This window comes from Nothoprocta perdicaria, unplaced genomic scaffold, assembly GCF_003342845.1.
Source record: "Nothoprocta perdicaria isolate Ctin4 unplaced genomic scaffold, notPer1 scaffold_186, whole genome shotgun sequence".
Lineage (NCBI taxonomy): Eukaryota > Metazoa > Chordata > Aves > Tinamiformes > Tinamidae > Nothoprocta > Nothoprocta perdicaria.
Window position 1 is genome coordinate 1,356,593 of NW_020455049.1, and position 16,866 is coordinate 1,373,458.

General features: G+C 54.3%; 2 protein-coding genes across 2 annotated transcripts in view; one reads left to right on the forward strand and one right to left on the reverse strand.

Annotated features, from left to right (window-relative positions):
* The window catches only part of SLC22A18 (solute carrier family 22 member 18), a 45,586-nt gene extending 31,412 nt beyond the window's left edge, over positions 1-14,174 (forward strand). Inside the window, exons 8-11 of the mRNA XM_026036813.1 lie at positions 3,955-4,055; positions 10,005-10,106; positions 11,876-11,996; positions 13,885-14,174. Of these exons, the coding sequence (XP_025892598.1) occupies positions 3,955-4,055; positions 10,005-10,106; positions 11,876-11,996; positions 13,885-14,072 (512 nt within the window). The 3' untranslated portion in view covers positions 14,073-14,174. The remainder of the gene's footprint in view (positions 1-3,954; positions 4,056-10,004; positions 10,107-11,875; positions 11,997-13,884) is intronic.
* A 1,204-nt stretch (positions 14,175-15,378) lies between these two features.
* Positions 15,379-16,676, reverse strand: PHLDA2 (pleckstrin homology like domain family A member 2). Its single transcript, XM_026036798.1, has 2 exons — positions 16,251-16,676; positions 15,379-15,795 (listed from the first exon to the last, which is right to left on the reverse strand). Exon 1 carries the CDS (start codon positions 16,674-16,676, stop codon positions 16,275-16,277), a length of 402 nt encoding a protein of 133 aa, XP_025892583.1. The 3' UTR covers positions 15,379-15,795; positions 16,251-16,274.
* Between the last annotated feature and the right edge of the window lie 190 nt (positions 16,677-16,866).

Consider the following 16,866-nt stretch of genomic DNA (forward strand, 5'->3'; position numbering starts at 1 on the left):
TTCTGAAAATCCCTTTAATTTGCTATTGCTTTCCGTGAGCAAAATAAGGCACTTGACTGCGGAATAAGGATCCTAAAACAGGACTTAATGTCTTTAAGCTTAGCTTAAAGTCTTAGCTTTACATTTTGCAGTTTTCGCTAATTGATTTCTGTCTAGGAAAACCCTGGAAGTTTAAATAATGTGCAACATAGTTTAAAAATAAATTGCCAATTTGTAAACTATAAATTCAGTTTACAGATGAAACTGTATTCAGCCACGGAGAGCAGTTGAATTGGAAGGGGACGACATTTCCGGGTTTGGCCAAGTTGTTCTGTTACTCCTTGTTGAGGCTGTGGGGAAACGAGTTCAACGGGAACTTTGGAATAATCTGTAGGATTTCTGATTTGTATTTTCTTTTTTATGTGCACTTAGCATTGGCTGAGATCAGTAATGCTAGCAGGCCTGTGGAAAAATATCCAGTACCTTACTTCTGAGCCTTTCCCCGTCTCTCCTTCCCTCATGCTGAATTGGTTATTTGGAAATGAGGAAGGTGATGGGTGGCTTGGATGCAAAACTGTTAGGTCACCAGATCCTGCCAGATTAGGATAAGGTCACATTTATTGAAACTAATAGGAGATCAGTTTAAAGAAGATAGAAGAAAATACATTTTCCTTTCACACAGCAAGTAGAGAACTTCTGGAAGAAGGTTGTGAAGGCAGTATCAGCTGGTTGGAAAGGGGGAGAGCTGGAAAACACATCCATAAGTAGATACTAATGCCTGAGGCAGGGATAAACCTTTCAAGAGGTTGTAGAGGTTGGGGCAGGAGGGGATCCAGATAGGGGCAGGTTTGGGAGGACAGTGGGACATGGAGCAGGTCTTCTCCAAGCCGCATGTCCCACTGCCAGTCCGGGAGACAGCACCCTGGCGCAGTGGGCTGGTGGCCCTCCTCAGCAATGCATTTCTTGGGTTCTTATGAAGCTCAGCTTCAAAACTTTAAAGAAAATGTCCATCAAAAGGCAGGTCTTCATAGGAATAAAGCAGTCAAGTGATATTACAGGAGGATTTTCCTTTCCAGTACTGGCTCGTCCCAGTGTAAGGCAGCCTTAATTTCTCCTTTTGAAGCTGCTGCAGCTGAGGCCACATCCACATGTCATTTTCTGCACGCTCTCCTCTCTCCAAGAGCTGGGCGAGATGCACTTTGCTTTAGTCATCCATGAGGAAATGCACATTCCCCAGCGCTGCAGGACACACTCCTCGCTTCCTGTGTGGAGCAGGACCTCGTGCCAAACCAAAACAAACCCTTCCCGTCCGCACAGCGAGGCGGCTTCTAGGCGRGCAGGAAGGGAGCAGCTGCGCAGAGGCCGGGGCTGCGCTAATTAATAGTTGGACACTCCAGGGCCTGGGAGCTTTTCGGRGAGAGCAGGCACGGGGTCATCCGAGAAGCTGCTGCCAGAAGCAGAGCGGGGAAGAGCTCTGGCTGCTAAAATCCTGGAAAATCCCCTTTGCAGCTCTCTCCTGGAGCTGCTGACCGGCCACTTGCRGCTGAAAGGGAGGTTGGCCGTTGCCTCCCGCTTTGCAGCGCTGAGCTGCAGACCGAGCTCCTCACCACCCCGGTTACCTTTCATCTCCCTGCTGCAGCCGTGTAATTAATTAGATGATGCAAAATTACAGCCCTTTCTCTGTTTACTTTGTAAACGTGCCTGTGATATGCTTAGAAGAAAACCTTCTGTTCCTGACGGGGCTCGTTGTTGTCAAAAAGTAGCTTTCTTGAAAGAGAAAGTCTTGCTTGGTGGGGAACCTCCTCTCTGCCCCACAGAAGAGCAAAGGAAGCTCTGTTCCTGGGTAGCAGGACAGCTAGAGGGCCAGCCAGGAGGACACACCTCCAGGTAAGAGTGGCAAAGCTGGCGTATACCCAAATCCTCATCCTTACCRAGCCATGAAACTGCATCTGCTGCTCAGCACGAGTCACTGGTCCCTCTCATGCCAGGCTCTGTGAAGAGCTCAACCTCTACTTAGAYCCCCCAAAAGAGACATGTGCCTCTCCCTGGGGGAGTCACAGCGCCCGCCTTCCTTCAGGAGAAGGAAGAAAAGGAAGAGGAAGGAGAAAGCCTCTCTCCTGCTTGAGAAAGCACTCATGGAGCTTGGCGGAGCGGGATCCCATCTGCCTCCACCTGGGGAAGGACTTCAAAGCGAGGCTGAGCGAGAGAAGCCGGCTTGCTGCTCCAGGGGCAGGCAGGGAGGGGGGATGCTCCAAGGTGGTACCSGCAGAGAGGGAGCTGCGTGAAGGCAGAGCGCCCTTTGCGATCTGATCTCACCGCGAGGGTAACGCCATGTGGTTTTTCTTTCATTTCTTCACGTGTGTTCTGTTATAAACACGGGGCAGCTCTGCTGGCTGTTTTGGTTGTGGGGAGTAAGTACTTTTATTTGCATGTTACCTTAAGCCGGCTTGAGACAGGAGTGATATCAAAGCAAGTGGATGGCAGCTCCTTGCCGAGGGCCGGGGCAAACCCATAGGTCTCAGCAAGCACCTGGCTCCTCTGCCCCTTCTGCAGAGCATCTGGGCTGGCTTTCTGTGAGGGTGGCAATCTCTGAGATGAAGGGCTAGGGTGCTCGGTGGGACACGTTGGGTAGGGCAAATACGCTGCGGATGGACGCAAGTGATGAGGTGCACCAGGAGGAGAGAGTTGGGCTGGTCCCCCTGCCTCCTCATTCTGTGTGAACGCAGAGAAATAGCCACTTCTAGGGGGTGACTAGYCCCCTAGTCTTCTATTCAAACATTCCCTTTTGCGAAATTTCACTGGAAAAGACATTTACCTAATTAAATGTAAGTAAAATGGGTTGTGTTCACCTGTGCTAGGTACACAGCTTCTTGGGGCAGCTTYTCCTCACGCTTCCAGGAGATGCAAGCAAGGTCGTTCCTGCACCACGGGGTTYATTAGTCATCATAACAGGCCATGATCCATTTTCTCAGTCCTCACACATGCCTTCCTATCCTCTGTTTTCTTACCATTGAGAAGAGAGAGGATGGCAGCTCCCCATTTCACAAGTCTTTGGGCCTTGGAGGACCCTAGGAAGCAGGGCAGGAACGGACTTTGAGCCTCACTCACTCTTCTCCCTTCTGCCCAGCAGGATCTCTTCTACCCGGCACTGAAGCCAGATAGACATTTGCATGCTGAGAGCTGCAATTTCCTAGGATGTTAGCACCTCCAAGGTGCACGAGACATCTGGGGAGGCAGCAGGCTCATCCCCCATTCCCCATTGTTTAGAGAACGGTGTTTATTCATAACATATATAAGTTGGTGGCTCTCTGTGTACAATGGAGCGTGTCTGCTTTGGGGTATGCCTGGTGTGGGGGGGAAATACACGCTGTTGTATTTTTATATGAAATTAAGTTAGTGGGCATCTTCCTTCCACCGTGCTCTCCAGAAATCACCTTACACCAAAAGCAGAGCCAGKGCAGGCTGTTTCTGCCCGTCCTTCCCTGTGTGTCTGTGTCAACACCACTGTGTGGCCCCAAAGCAGAATCCCCATATCCCCATGTGCTGCTGTCATCACTGCCAGGCTGGACAGTGAAACCCCTGTCTAAGCAGGCATCATTCCCCACGGTGAAAATCCCAGGTAGGCAAAAGGAATGAGGACTCCAATCAGATTATTTTATGGTTACAGTCTTGTCTGAACAAATATTTTCTTGCTGCCTTAATGGTTGGTCTGGCTTGGGCGATAAAAATATTTACCCATTTATAATAAACAGTTGCATCTACAGCCTACATAGTCACATTATTTAAAGATGAAAGGCAGTGGGATAAAAAAGTTAACATTTAAAGATTACGTTAATAGACTGGCTTTGAATAGGATTCTGCTTGTGTTTACACCCAGGGAGAGCTGCTGGCTCACACCGAAGGTGCCTGAGAGCAGCTCTGGGCCACTGCATGTAGGGAGCATTGACATGTACTCTTCGTTAACCCTCCCTCTAGGTTTGTTCCTGGTCATGTTTTCCATCATCTCTATGGATTTCTTTGGCTTGGAAGCGATGCAGACTGGATACCTGATGGCCTATTTTGGTGTTCTTCAAATGGTAAGTGAAGGAGGAGTCCCTCTCCTGCCGAATCGGGGAGAGGAGTGTCCCAATAGCCTTCTTCATCAGCCACTGYTTGCAGAATTTATGTTGAGGAACCAGCATGTCCCTAGAGTAATGTGTGGTCCCTGGACTCATGTGGTGGARCTGCTGTGAAACAGCACCTCTAGCTCCACAGGTGCACGAATCCAATCAGGAAGATCAGGAAACTCCAGCATCACTGTGCTTCATAGTGAGTAACTAGATGTCAATGTGGACCAAAGACCTGCCCCTTCAAGCACTCGCACATGGTGCCTTCAAAATAATTGCAAAACAGAGGATTTCTCTCCATATTTCCAGGTCAGGTCTCTGGCTGGAACAGTCCAAAAGTGTCTGTTGCAGACAGAGACTGTGCGCAGTTAATGGTGTGCTGCGATTGCTTTCTGTTGAGGTCCCTCTGATGGAAGAAGCCCGAAGGGAGGCTGGCGTGTGCCAGCGTGGCCTTGTTGCACCCACACACTCTCCTAGCGCCGTCCTGCCCCCGCTGGCACTTCAGATGCTGCTGTTTGGGTTGTGCAGACGGGTGATAGCGCTGCAGATACGCGTGCAGGTGGAGGTGCCGCCGAATTCCGCCCGGCTACACGGATGGGTGCCGATTAGTATCTGCTGACTGGCTCCCCCGCTTCACCGAGTAAATTATAGCTTTATTCACAGCGCGTGTGATGCCCTCTCAGCGCAGCTCGTCAAGCGGCTCCTCACCTGGTTTCTCCTTCCTTAGTTGGCCTTTCGGGGAAGGGCGGTTGGGCTTTTTCCCGCTGCCTGGCTCGTTCCGAGCCCCCTCGCGAGAGCAGGAGCCTCCYGTGAGGGTCTCTAGTTGGACTTGCCGACAGGCACTTTTCAGTGGGGTGCTAACAGTGCTAAAAATGAAATAAAACCCGAGGGAATGAAAAAGGAGCCACGTCCTCCTTGCAACCTCCTGCTAGAGCACCGGGAACAGCAGCAGGGCCATTTGTRCCGGGAGCAACTATCATCCTAGCCTAGATCTTATTTGGATCCATTTATAATCCTGACAGGTGCCCAAATGCTGTGAAACGGTGGCACCATTTAATGAGATTTCCGAAGTAGTTTCTATTTTCCTTTTTTTTTTTTAATCAAATTTTGCTCTTGTCGAAACTGGCATCTTCTCTAGCGCACACACACACACACACACACAAAATAAAGATGTTACAGGCTCCTTTCCCAGCCCAGAATGCAATATCAAGATGATTCAAGCACTGAAGGCCTCTCACTGCTTTCCTTTCCCGCCCCAAGGATATTATGCTCCAATTGCTTAACCTTATTTTTCAGTTTCTCAGCCTCATTTAACCTACTGCGGTGAGAAGTGGCCAGCCTACCATAAACATCTGTGTTTCACACTGCTCCTCCAGCTCGGGAGGAGCTTTTAGCGAGCTGCCCTGCTGTTTCACCATGCAAGGATGGGCTGTGGCACCCTGAAGTCCTTTCATGTCACTTGATGGTGCCTTGGCCCACTGAAATTCAGAGAAGCGGCCAGTGCTTAGCTGGAGAGGGAGCATTTCCGAGCTGCTCCGGGAGCCTCTCAGCCTTGCCTGGCATCTCCCCAGGGCACCTCTCACCCCCGTTCCTYGCGTGCACAGCTCTCCCAGGGGCTTTTGGTCCTTGCAGCCCCATGCAGTCGGTACACGCTCACTAGTGCCCRGCACCCAGCATTGGATCTGCCATGGGTGCAACTTGCACGTGCCGTGCAGACACGGGGCTCAGGGCATTCCTAGCAGAGACTTGTGTGGCCCGACACTATCAGCTTGCAACATTCCCATTGCTATGAGGTTGTTGGGGGTGGACTTTCCCCATGCTCTCCGCAGGGAACAGGGGCTGGCTGGTCTGTGGACAAAGCACTGGGCTAGGAGACAGCACTGATTCACTGTGCTGGACTCTGCCCCTGCTTTTCGTCTTGGATGAGCTGCCTTGGCTCTGCTCTGCCTCCCGTGCTCCATCCGCACACTCGCTGCTGACCTTCCTGCCCAGTGCTTTGGCCGTTGAGAGCAAATCCTGCTGTGTGGGAAGCCCCCTGGCTCCGCTGAGCTTTGGCTCATGCTTTCCACCAGCAAAGCAGTGGAAAGGGTAATTTAAAAAATAAATAACGCTTTTTGTTTTTTTTCCATGACCGTTAAGACACTAACATCAGGCACATCTGCTTGCAGTTAGGCATGGAGCATAAGCTCACGCAGAGAAATCTGGGGGTGGGAGAGACAAGGTGGGATGAAGCTCAGGGGCTGCAGGGATGTAGCACCCCGGCAGCGGGGCAAAGAGCTGCTCCTCTAGGAAACCGCTTGGAATGTGGGATATGGCCAAGGTTGGGGGGGAAATAAGACGACGTGCTGCTCACATTAGTTGTGCGCAATGGGCAGGAAAACACCAAGCACCAGGACCGGGTCCTCCTTTTTTGKGGGGGAGGAGGGGGTTGATAAAGGCAGTAGCATGGAGAAAATCCAAGCATCCTACCCGCTCGGGAAATGCTGCCGGAGGATTGGGCGAGGGAAGGACCTGGGGGCTGGTACCTGCAGTCACAGCTGATGCCTGGATTTCAGACCATGGGAGCGGGCAGGGCAAACTTTCCTTTAGCAACTTTCTCTAAAAAACAAAAAAAAAAAAAAAAAGAGAGAGAGAAAAGGCAAAATAAAACAAAACTCTGGGTGGGACAAAAGGGAGATATTTATTACCCTGAGGATGAAGAAATCATAAGACATCTGTTATATTTACTGCTTTTAATTCGCCTTGTTGTACAAACTCCACCTCTCGCTGTGCAGTTTCTGGAGGGACGAGTTCATAGCGAGTGATGCTGAGGAGATGAGAGAGATTCCTGGAGGAGAGATTTACATTGCCTATCATCTTATCGCCCGTCTGTCCCTCTTGCTTTGCTTTTGCTTTTGCTTTTTTTTTTTTTTTCCCCCCTCTGTGCAGCAAAAGAGATGATTAAAGAGCTGGGGATTTAATTGCAGCCAGGTATGCCTAGGGGAAAAACCCACTTGGGGAAAGGGCCTGACAACAACAAACAGAAAGTTCTCCAGTTTCCTCGCTTTGAAGGATTTAAATCCGGGGAGGAGAGGTGCGGGGGGAGAAAGAGGGCGCTTAGGCTGGCGTTTGCAAAACACGCTCCACTCTCCCTGCTTGGGCAAAGCTCAGCACTTGGGGCCTTGCCACGCTCGCCTGCCAGTCCTGACACCCTCGCATGGATCCACAAGACCTGAGATGCTTCTCCAGGGCGCTCCGGCACCACTAGTTTGGTAGTAAAAGTCTTTCCCGCCCCACAGAGTGCTGCAGGTTTTTCCACTGCCTTAAGCCGGTTGGTTTTGGTTGCCCCTTGGGGTCCTGCTGTCCCCATGGCCTGTCCCCTGTAGCAGCCAGCTGGGCGCTGAGCTTGGGAACTGGCAGCAACTCAACGGGGAGACGCGGGTCCGGCGCGTGGGCGGCTGCCGCTGCTGTGACTCACGCGGTCTGCAGCGCTGGGGCCCCGCATCTCCTGCACCCGCTCAGCTGCCTTATCTGCAGGGCTGCCTGGGCGCCCGTCACGGCAGGATGCTCCTCAGCTCCGCCCGGGTTTAGGCCAGGGAGCGCGGAAGGGCCTGTGGAAACAACCTGGTGGTGCGAGGACCACAGACGAGCATGGGCAACCAATGGGCAATCTAGGAACATGGCCGAAAGAAATGTGTTCGTGGGCTTTTCTGAGCTGATGGGAGCAGTGCCAGTGATGGATTCCCGGAGTGATCCAGTGGAACAAATCACCGGCAAGGAGGGAACAAGCAGGCAAGGGAGCAGAGCTGCTGCCATCGCTCTGTGCTCTCCGGCAGCCTTATTTGCCTCTAAAGCAGCAGGAAGGGAGAAGACGGGAGCGTTTTTGCCTGCTCCATGCGTACAAGGCCACRGGCAGTCCGCACTATTTCCCTTGCAAACCATTTCCTTGCCCCGGGCGGGCGCATCCGCAGGCAGGCGCGGGCTCCCTCTGCGCACTGCACCACAGCGAGAGGAGCACAGGGAAGCCCATGAAGCCCAGGAGGGGCAAACCTTGAGGAGGACACTCCACCATCAACCCTCATACATAGGCGTTCATCCCCAGCTCGCTAGACTTTCTTTTCCTCCCCTCCTGTTGAACTCTTTCTAGGGATTCTGTGAGATAATCTGTGACTCAAGARGAGCTAATCTCTCCTCATGTACTTTCAGGTGGACATTCTAAGCAGAAACAAGTCCCTAGCTCCCAGAGACTGGGAACGTTGTCCAGGGCCTCACATTCAAGGTGGTTGGTTCAATGGTGTCCAAAACCAAGCTGGTGGGCCTACCTACCTGCGACTTAGGCATGTGTAGGCAATGGCCTCGCCAGATGAGGTGTAAAATACTCAGTGGAGAGGCTAAACATGCAGAGTCCACAGTTGGGAAAAAGCGAAGAGCACTGCTTGGCCTAGCGGTAAAACAAGGGCTTGGGTGGTGCTTGCTCTTGGGAAGAGCCAAGATGGGCCGCTCGTCCCAAAGCCAGCCTTTGAGTGGGTCTTAGGCTGTGTGTTGCAGCAGGATGCTGCTGCCGAAAGGTCACCAAAGGTCCTGTCTGCCCCTAGTCCTGCCCACAGGAGCTGTGCGGCCACCTTCTCTCCCATGTTTGGGTGCTCACATGTGTTGGCTGGGACCTTGTCATCCAACCCWGTCCCACGGGTAGCCAGATGAGCCATGCGTGGGGCACAGCCGGTGATCCATGCYGATGACTAACGGGAGGGCAGGGACAGGGCTGTGCCGGCACGGTGCATCCCGACTAACGAGGCGGCTCAAGTCTGGGCACATTGGGAAGCCTTTCCTCCTGTGTGGTGGCTCGGGCGCTGAGCCAGAGTCCCGCTCGTGCCGCGCCGGGCCAGGTTGCACTGAGGCTGCCCGGCCTCATGCTGCCGGTCACACGGGAGATAGGGGGGGCTCACAAGAAGCCGGTGACAACGCCTGGCTTGAGGAGCACTCCATGTAGGCTTCGCTTTGGGATTAATGCAGTGATGTACCATTGTTGCCATCCTAGAGCCGCTCACCACGTTTCTGCTTCAGCAGAGCCCCATCTGGAGCACAGCTGCTCTGCAAAACGCCGTGGTTTTTCTGCCCTGGAGTCACTCCTTTGACTCAGAGAGTGTTTTAGATTAAACCCACCCTTTCAAAGCAAGCAAAACTTGGGCGATCCCTGTCTGTACCTCCCCTTTAACCCATTTCACTGGGCAGCACCTACCTGGTGGGCACAGGATGCTACTGAAAAAGAATAAAGAAAAAAAGAGGGGCGTCTGAACAAGCAGAATAATTCCCAGTGCTTATATTTTTTTTTCTCCCCTTCCCTCTCCCCAGCTTTTGTTTAAAATCTGGAGATGCAGTTGCCTGTCCCTTGTGACTGTGCCTACTGCTGGGGCACAAGATTTAGCTCTTGCACTCATTTCCTGTTAAAAAACAATGAACCACCCAATTTGTGTATGTATAGTTTAAAATAAGGGCAGGAAAAGTTGGAAGAGAGGAGGCATTTTGCTCCCCTGTGTACAAGAGGACCATTTTCCTTTTGAAGAACTTGCCAAAACCGAAGAATTTAAAGTAATATTCATTGTATTCTGAAAAAAAAATGCATAGCACTGAAAAACTATTTTTTTCTATGAGTATCTTTTTCTTTAGGAAGCTTTGATCAGTGCTAACAACTGGGCAGCAACAGAAATTGTACCGGAATCGCCTCCACGGGGATTTGCCGTATGACCACACAGACTTAGAACACAGATCAGCACATCCAGCCTTGCAGATGTTTGCTGTGATAATAGAAGCACCTAAAAAAAAAAAGAAAGAAAGAAAGAAAAAGAAAAAAAGCAAGAAAATGAACAGCTTGTTTGCTGGGCGTACTTGCCGCGGGGTATCTCGGTGGCACAAATGGCACCTGCTGCCCTTCTTTCCYAGGTGGTGCAAGGCCTGATCCTGGGAAGACTCACAAGGCTCTGCACGGAGAAGACCCTGCTGCRGCTCAGCGTGCTCGTGTTCAGCGGCGTGGGCCTGGGCATGGTGAGGCTTGGCGTGACCCGCGCCGCGGGGAGGGACGCGGCACCGCGGGGACCTTGCGCAAACGCGGCCGCGCTCAGCGCAAGCGCTGCGGAGACGGAGCATGCGGATGCATGAGTAAGAGTGCAGGGGATTTAAAAGGAAAGAAACGAAGCAATAGTCCTGCACAGAAACTTGTAAATCTGTCCTGAGTCACTACATTTGCATGCAGAGCTTGCCTCTGTCTTGCCTAGCTACCGCGTTGCCGCAGTTGCCTTCAGCATCCTTCCTCCGGGAGCCAAAGCTGTGCTGCTGTGGGGCAGCAGAGGCCARAGCTTGGTCCCTGGGGCCTGTCTGCAGAGTGGTCTGGGAAGGAGCAAAGGGGACAACTTTGTTCCGTAGTTTCAGGCTGAGCAATGCTACCCACTGCTGTTGGTGCTGACGAGGGGCTTGATGCTTCTCTGTGTTACACCAGCTGGAAACTCCTCCAAAAGCAGCGCAGATGAGATGAAGGACGGGCACATGAACCAGTTAGGGGTGGGATTTAAGGAGAGTGAGGTGCATTTTTCTCCAAGAAGATCCTGGTACTGGTGCAGAGAAGTCACAAGCTCCCTCAGGAACCAGGCTGGCTTGAGCCACTGGGAGGAAAGGAAGTGGCTGCTGGAAGCTGGCAATAAGGCTGTGCCCGTGGGGCTGGGGACRTCCTGACAGTGCAGCTGGGACACAAGGGTCAGTAGTCACTTCCCACAGGAAGTATTCATAGGCAAAGGCAGCTGCTGTCCCATGCACCAGCGTGGCTGCGTTAAAAAGCGCTCTGTTCTGGCGGCTGCCAAGAAAACATCCGCTCCTGTGGTGGTTTTCCCATAAAGAAGGCCTGCAACRGGATGAGTCCTGCTGTCTTGGTGGGACACTTGCTCCTCCGGTTGCTTCTGCAGCACTTTTTAATCAGAAGTGCCTGGTCTTTAACCAAAACCTAAGCAAAGAGCCCGTCTGAGGGCAGAAACTCGGCTGTGCACAAGTCCAGAGGGGATTTGCATGTAGTTTGGGCTACATCCTCAGCATTTCCAAGTGACTTGTTAGCTGTGTCTCTGGGCTCCTCCACTTCTGTAGCCAAGAGGCACAGGCCAGATATTACAGAGACAGCTCCAGTGAACAAAACTTCTGGCTTAACCAGCAGCAGAAGGGTTTTTCTGGCCACAATAACACACCTCAAGACTAAGGCGAGGATGAGAGACTGCCAAGGAAGGGAGGATTTCCTTTCCATGCCCCGGAGGGCTCTCGTTGTTTGACCAGCAGGGCTGGTGGAGGAGCTCGGAGTGGCCCTAGGGATTCCCACCGCTCCGTGGCAGCTGCAGGGAGGTCCCCACTAAGAACCCGTGCGCTCCCCGAGCCATTCCCTCCCKGATTTTGCTCGCTAATGTGCGCTCCCGGTCAGGGCACCCGCTGCAGGTGGCTGGATGCAGGGACTTCATTCACGAGCAGGCAGGCAGACGGGATCAGAAATCCCAGCAGCGCTGCATTACATAACACAGCCTACTCGCTTCTGCTGCAGTTTTAATTATTTATGCTAATGAGCTGAAATGCCTTCTCTRGGCTGTTTTGCTTAAGCACTGGAGGCTTCCTGAAGTGCACAGTGCCACATGCTTTAAGTAAYGTGTGTTGGGCCGGGAGGAAGGGGGCCCCCATAATGATGCTACATTGGCTAGCGTGTCCTCAGCTGGGCCAGGGTGGGTGCGGGGCTGCTCTCTGTCACCTCGCAGGTGACCCGCAGCATGTGCTGTCCTGTTGCCTAGGCCCTGATGAGGAACGTGGTGCATTACTGCCTCATCTCTGTGCCGCTGGTGTTCGCCTTCAGCACGCTGGCCACCATCACRGACGCCATCCTCACCAAGGCCGTCCCCGCTTCCGACACCGGTAAGGCTCCGGAGGGACATCAGACTGGGCTTGGTCTGCTGGTCCCATACCAGCTTGCACCCACTGGCAGTCACCCAAGGTGCTCAGCAGGGTCAGAGCTGGGACCTGGCACATTGTGGCACAGTTTCCGGCAGCAGACTCTGTGTGCCCACATGGAATGGTTCGGGGCACGGGGATTACACTTCACTTSCTCCCACATTTTAGTTCAGAAACATGAGACCGGGGGTCTGGAGGGTGCCTGAGCCGCTAGCTGGAGGTGGAGGCACCTGCCCGGCTGGACACTGGTGCTGCTGCTGTGTGGCACCTGAAGCAGCCGGTTCCCTGAAGCACAAAGGGCCCCTGTGTCACGAGCAGAGCTCTCCGAAGCACCTGCGGTTCCCGCCTGGGGCCGGGCGCTGGGCTGGGCTGAGCCCTGCCGTGTCCCTGGCGAGCAGGCCTGCCAGGAGGCTGTGCCGCGGCTAGATAGAGTATCGGCCCCAGAGTCCTATTTCAAAGYTGCCTTTCTGGCGCGGCAGCGGTGACTAAGAGAGGATATTCATTCATGCCACTTTACTCAAGGCGTCTCGCCYGGGTGCGCTGCGTCGCCCTTGGGAAACATCCGCTGCTCCCTGCCCATGCTGAGGGCTCTGGGGCCACCCGCTGAGCTTGCTGTGGGCGCCCACCCGGGATGGCCCCGAGGACCCCAAGGTGTTTGTTGAGCCTGAATGTGGAGAGAGCACGAGGAGCGAGGGGTACACAGCGAGCCCCCCCCAGCCCGATGCCCGGCTGCCAGGGCTCAGCCCCGCATGCCTGATGCAGCCGCCGCGTGTGGGCGTCGCGCGCAGCAAGGCGGCCATTAACCGCCTCCTGCCCATTGTCGGCCGCGCGCGGCGCCACCTGCGCCTCGGCCTCCACACGGGCCCCAAGCCGGCCCCCCGTGTGCACCCATGTCCCGCAGGAGCCGCGGGCTCAGCCTGRGGACAGACCCTCACTGTACGCCCTGCTAAGAGGCCACCAGTTGGTGCGCGGCGCCTCGGAGAAGGGCGCGGGGACAAAGGGCTCAGGGCCTCGGCGGCACAGCGGGCGCGTGTGGCCGGTGCACATGCGAGCAGCTCGCTGCGGGCCGCGGCACACATGGCCCAGCGGCAGCCGTGCCACACAGCTGAGCCTCACCACTAGCTYAGACCCAACTGAAGCCCTTAGGGAAGAGATCGTTTTGGTTTTCAGAAACGTGATCGCAAAGGGAGAGCCCKGCTGATAGAGTGGCTGTTTGCTCCTAAATTAACAAAAAAGGGGGCGGGGGGGAGACAAGTAATAATAAAAAAAGGTGCCTCCGCAGTGGTAGGAGCCAGCCTGGCAAAGGCAGGTAGCAATTAGCCTAATTCAGCTCCCYGGAGGGAGGCGGGTAATGGCAGCCCCTACCCAGAGAGCTGGGAGGCTGTGGGTGGGTTCCCATGGGCAGGGTCTCGGGCTGCCCTCGCTTGGGCGCTGTGGCTCTGCCAGGGCGAGGAGCGCCYGCCCCGGCTGCGCCCGCCCCGGCTGCTGCCACCGCTGCCGCCTCCACACGGGCTGCGCCGGCCCTGCCGCCCCCATCCTCCCAGCGGGCCCCACGTGGAGGCCCCAGCCCATGACCGCATCAATTATAACAAAAGAAAAGAAAGAGATGGTAAAAATGGGTGGGGGAAAACCTTCCTGAGCAGAGCTCAGGCTCACAGTGCTGTTCAAATCACACCGTCCCTCCTCATTGCAAGGGAGGTATCTCAAGGGGGGGTTAGTCTCTACCTGCAGTTCTATTTATTTATCCATATGGAAGCKAGTTCCGCTAGCACCAGCAGCGCGCTGAGGGCCAAGCAGCGCCCTTTGCGCTCTCCTTGCAGCTCTTAGATGCTCTCCTCTGCTCTCCTGCCAGGCACCGTGCTGGGGCTCTGCGCCTCAGTGCAGCCCCTGACCCGCACCGTGGGGCCGGCCATCGGCGGCCTCATGTACAAGCACTTTGGCGTCTCCTCCTTCGGCTGCTTGCAGCTCAGCGTCAACGTGGGCTTGCTCATCTACCTCCTCAGGAGCAACATCCCGCTGGGCGAGAGAAAAGACCTCTGACGTGGCTGCAGGAAAGCCGTATTTTTTTCCCCCCACAGAAATAATTCTTCTGGTAATTTCCTCTTGCTTCCRCACACCTGGAATAAACCGTTTTCAACGGCACTTTGCATGTCTTGAGCATCTGTGGCTAGAGGCCAGTTGGCGGATGGGGAAGATTAAAAATTAAATTAATTAAAAATTGAAGTGTCCGCTTTGCCCAAGCGCCTCTCCGGGCGGCAGCCGGCGGTGGCCACCAGACCAGGGCGACAGAGCTGCCGGCCCCACTGCTCGCACAGCGCCGCAGCTGCCGCCAGGCCACATTCCCCCGGAGCCAGGGGATTAGCGTCCAGCGCCGCGGCTCCGCTCGGGTCTTTCTTTTTCCAGTAACACCAAGCAAATTGGGGGGAGCAAAGCCACACTTGCTCTGTTAAAGGAGCACAGGCAATGTTTTATTCTTGCTGTTGTGGAATAGAGGCTAAAAACTCCCCAAAACATCATGGGCAAGGGGCCCCCACTCAGCGCACTGCAGTGCGCAGCCATCACGCTCACTTCCCCCCACTCTTCCCCCCCCATACTCCCCATTTGCTCGTTCTACAAGCTGCTCGTCACTATATAAACTATAAAAACAATTTCCTCGGTGGCTGTTGAGTCTTCTGGCACTGATAGYGAGGGTTGAGGAAAAGAAATCAGTCAATTGCTAAGTTGAAGCTATAGACTTCATGGAGTTCCTCAAGGAGCGAGCCGCGTCTCCAAGCTCTTGGTCGTGGCACGGCCAGCAAAAGCCTGTCTCGCTTTTCCCCAGTTATCCTGGTGCAGTTTAACCAGCCCTCGAAGYCATAGAGCAGCAGCAGGATGGTAAAGACAGCAACTTAGCTTCCCGCATTGCGGCGTGCAGGCAGCCCTTTTGGCTTCACCCCTGGATCRGGCTGAAGCGACCAAGCCGCCTTGCTGCCCTACTGTAACATAACAGAGAGCAACAGAGAGGCCAGGACACGGGTTGTTAGAAGACGGGCGCATTTGATCAGTGCTGGCAAATCCTGCACTTCCCTTCGGCACCGCAGTGACTAAGCAGCCATTACCAGAGCACACACGAGAGCGCTTCCCAACGAACACGTGTCCCAGCAGCCTTGGACGCTTCCAGCGCCGCGTGGGGCCGACTCCAGGCTCCCTCATGCACACACGGACCATGGAGGCTCCCCCTTCTGCCCCCAGAGCCCCCAGTGTGGACTCACATCGAGCCCYGCGCCGGCAGCCGCACGAGTTACTGCACCACCAAGCGTATTGATAAAAAGGGAACATTTCAAGTAATTTATTTGGAATGGACATATTAATGTAAAAGCAATATTAAGACTAACAACAGCTGAAAGACATTCATCAAAATAAATACAAATATAGATACTGCAAATAACTTAAAATCGTTCGTAACACCACCAGTCAGTGTTGAATCTTCCTTGCATCTCATAAATAGGAGATAATTGCCGGCAAAGCCGCGCCACCCTGAACACGTGGGCGCTTCTCTGCAAGTCCTTTCGAAAGTCTTTGGTTTCATGTTTTTTTTTTTTTTCTTTCTTTTTTTATTTTTTAATGCATCTTGGGCAAAGCGCGGGGCTCTTTGCTCAGCAGCCTCAACCAGGCTCGACGAAAAACCAAGCCGCTTCCAGCTTCCGTCTCCGCTTTCCTTCATTGGTACCCTGTTCCATTTCAGTCCAAGACACTTGATCTGGTTATCAGCCAGCGGTATGCTCTAAAGGCAGCAAAATATAATAATAATTACAATTAATAAACAAAGCAAGTTAAGCAGACAGGACAGCAGGGAACAAAACTGGGCCTTTAAAGGGAGAGTAAGAGGCCAGCATTTATTTTTCCAGCTGGCGCCTTTATAGGGAATTCTCCAAGCAAATCAGTGCTCAGTGGTATTTCCTTCCCCACCCCCAGCAACTCGTAGCCTAAATCTGCAGCCCATACAGGGATCAGTCCCAACAGGGCCCCCCAAGCTGGGACCGTGGGTGGCRAGACGGAGCTGGCAGAGCCGGAGCCGGCAGAACCACCAATATCGCCATCTCCCACGGAAAAAAAGGCAAAAAAAAAGGTGTAAAAATAGTATAGATAGATTTTTTTTTTCTTTTAATAATAATGATGATAAAAGAAAAAGAAGCAAGGGGGAATAGAGGGAGGAGGGAAGGTGGCCGGGGCTCTCACCGTGTGCCGGGCGCGCGCRGGGGCTCAGGGCGCCCGCGCCAGYCGCCGCTCCTGGGTGCCCGCCGCCTGCTCCAGCTCCTGGCGGCTCTTGAAGTCCTGGATGGCGCGTTTGTTCTGGAAGTCGATGAGGGCCATGGTGATGGAGGCGTTCCAGCAGCTCTGGTCCGGGCACCGAAAGTCWATCTCCTTGCGGTCCTTGGTGACGATGGTGAAGTAGATGTACTTGCCCGTGCGCTCCACGCAGTCCACCTTGAGGATGGAGCCGAAGCCCAGCTCCTTGCCCTTGGCGCGCTTGCTGTGCCCGTCGGGGAAGAGGCTCAGGCTGTCCTTGGTGAGCACCACCAGCTTCTTCTTCCACAGCTGGAAGAGGCTGTCGCTGCGCTTCTCCAGCTCGCCCTCGCGGATCACCTCGGCCTGCATCTTCATCCTCGCCGGCGACAGCGACAGCGACAACGGCGGCTCCGGATGCCGGCGGTGGCGGCGGCTGCTGCGGCGGCTCGGGCGGCACTGGGCGAGCCCGGCCGCGCCGCCCGCGATTTATCGCAATGAATCAGCGCCTTCCGGCGCCTCCCCCGCGCGCCGCCCCGCCCCGAGCCCGCGGCGGGGCCGCCCCGCG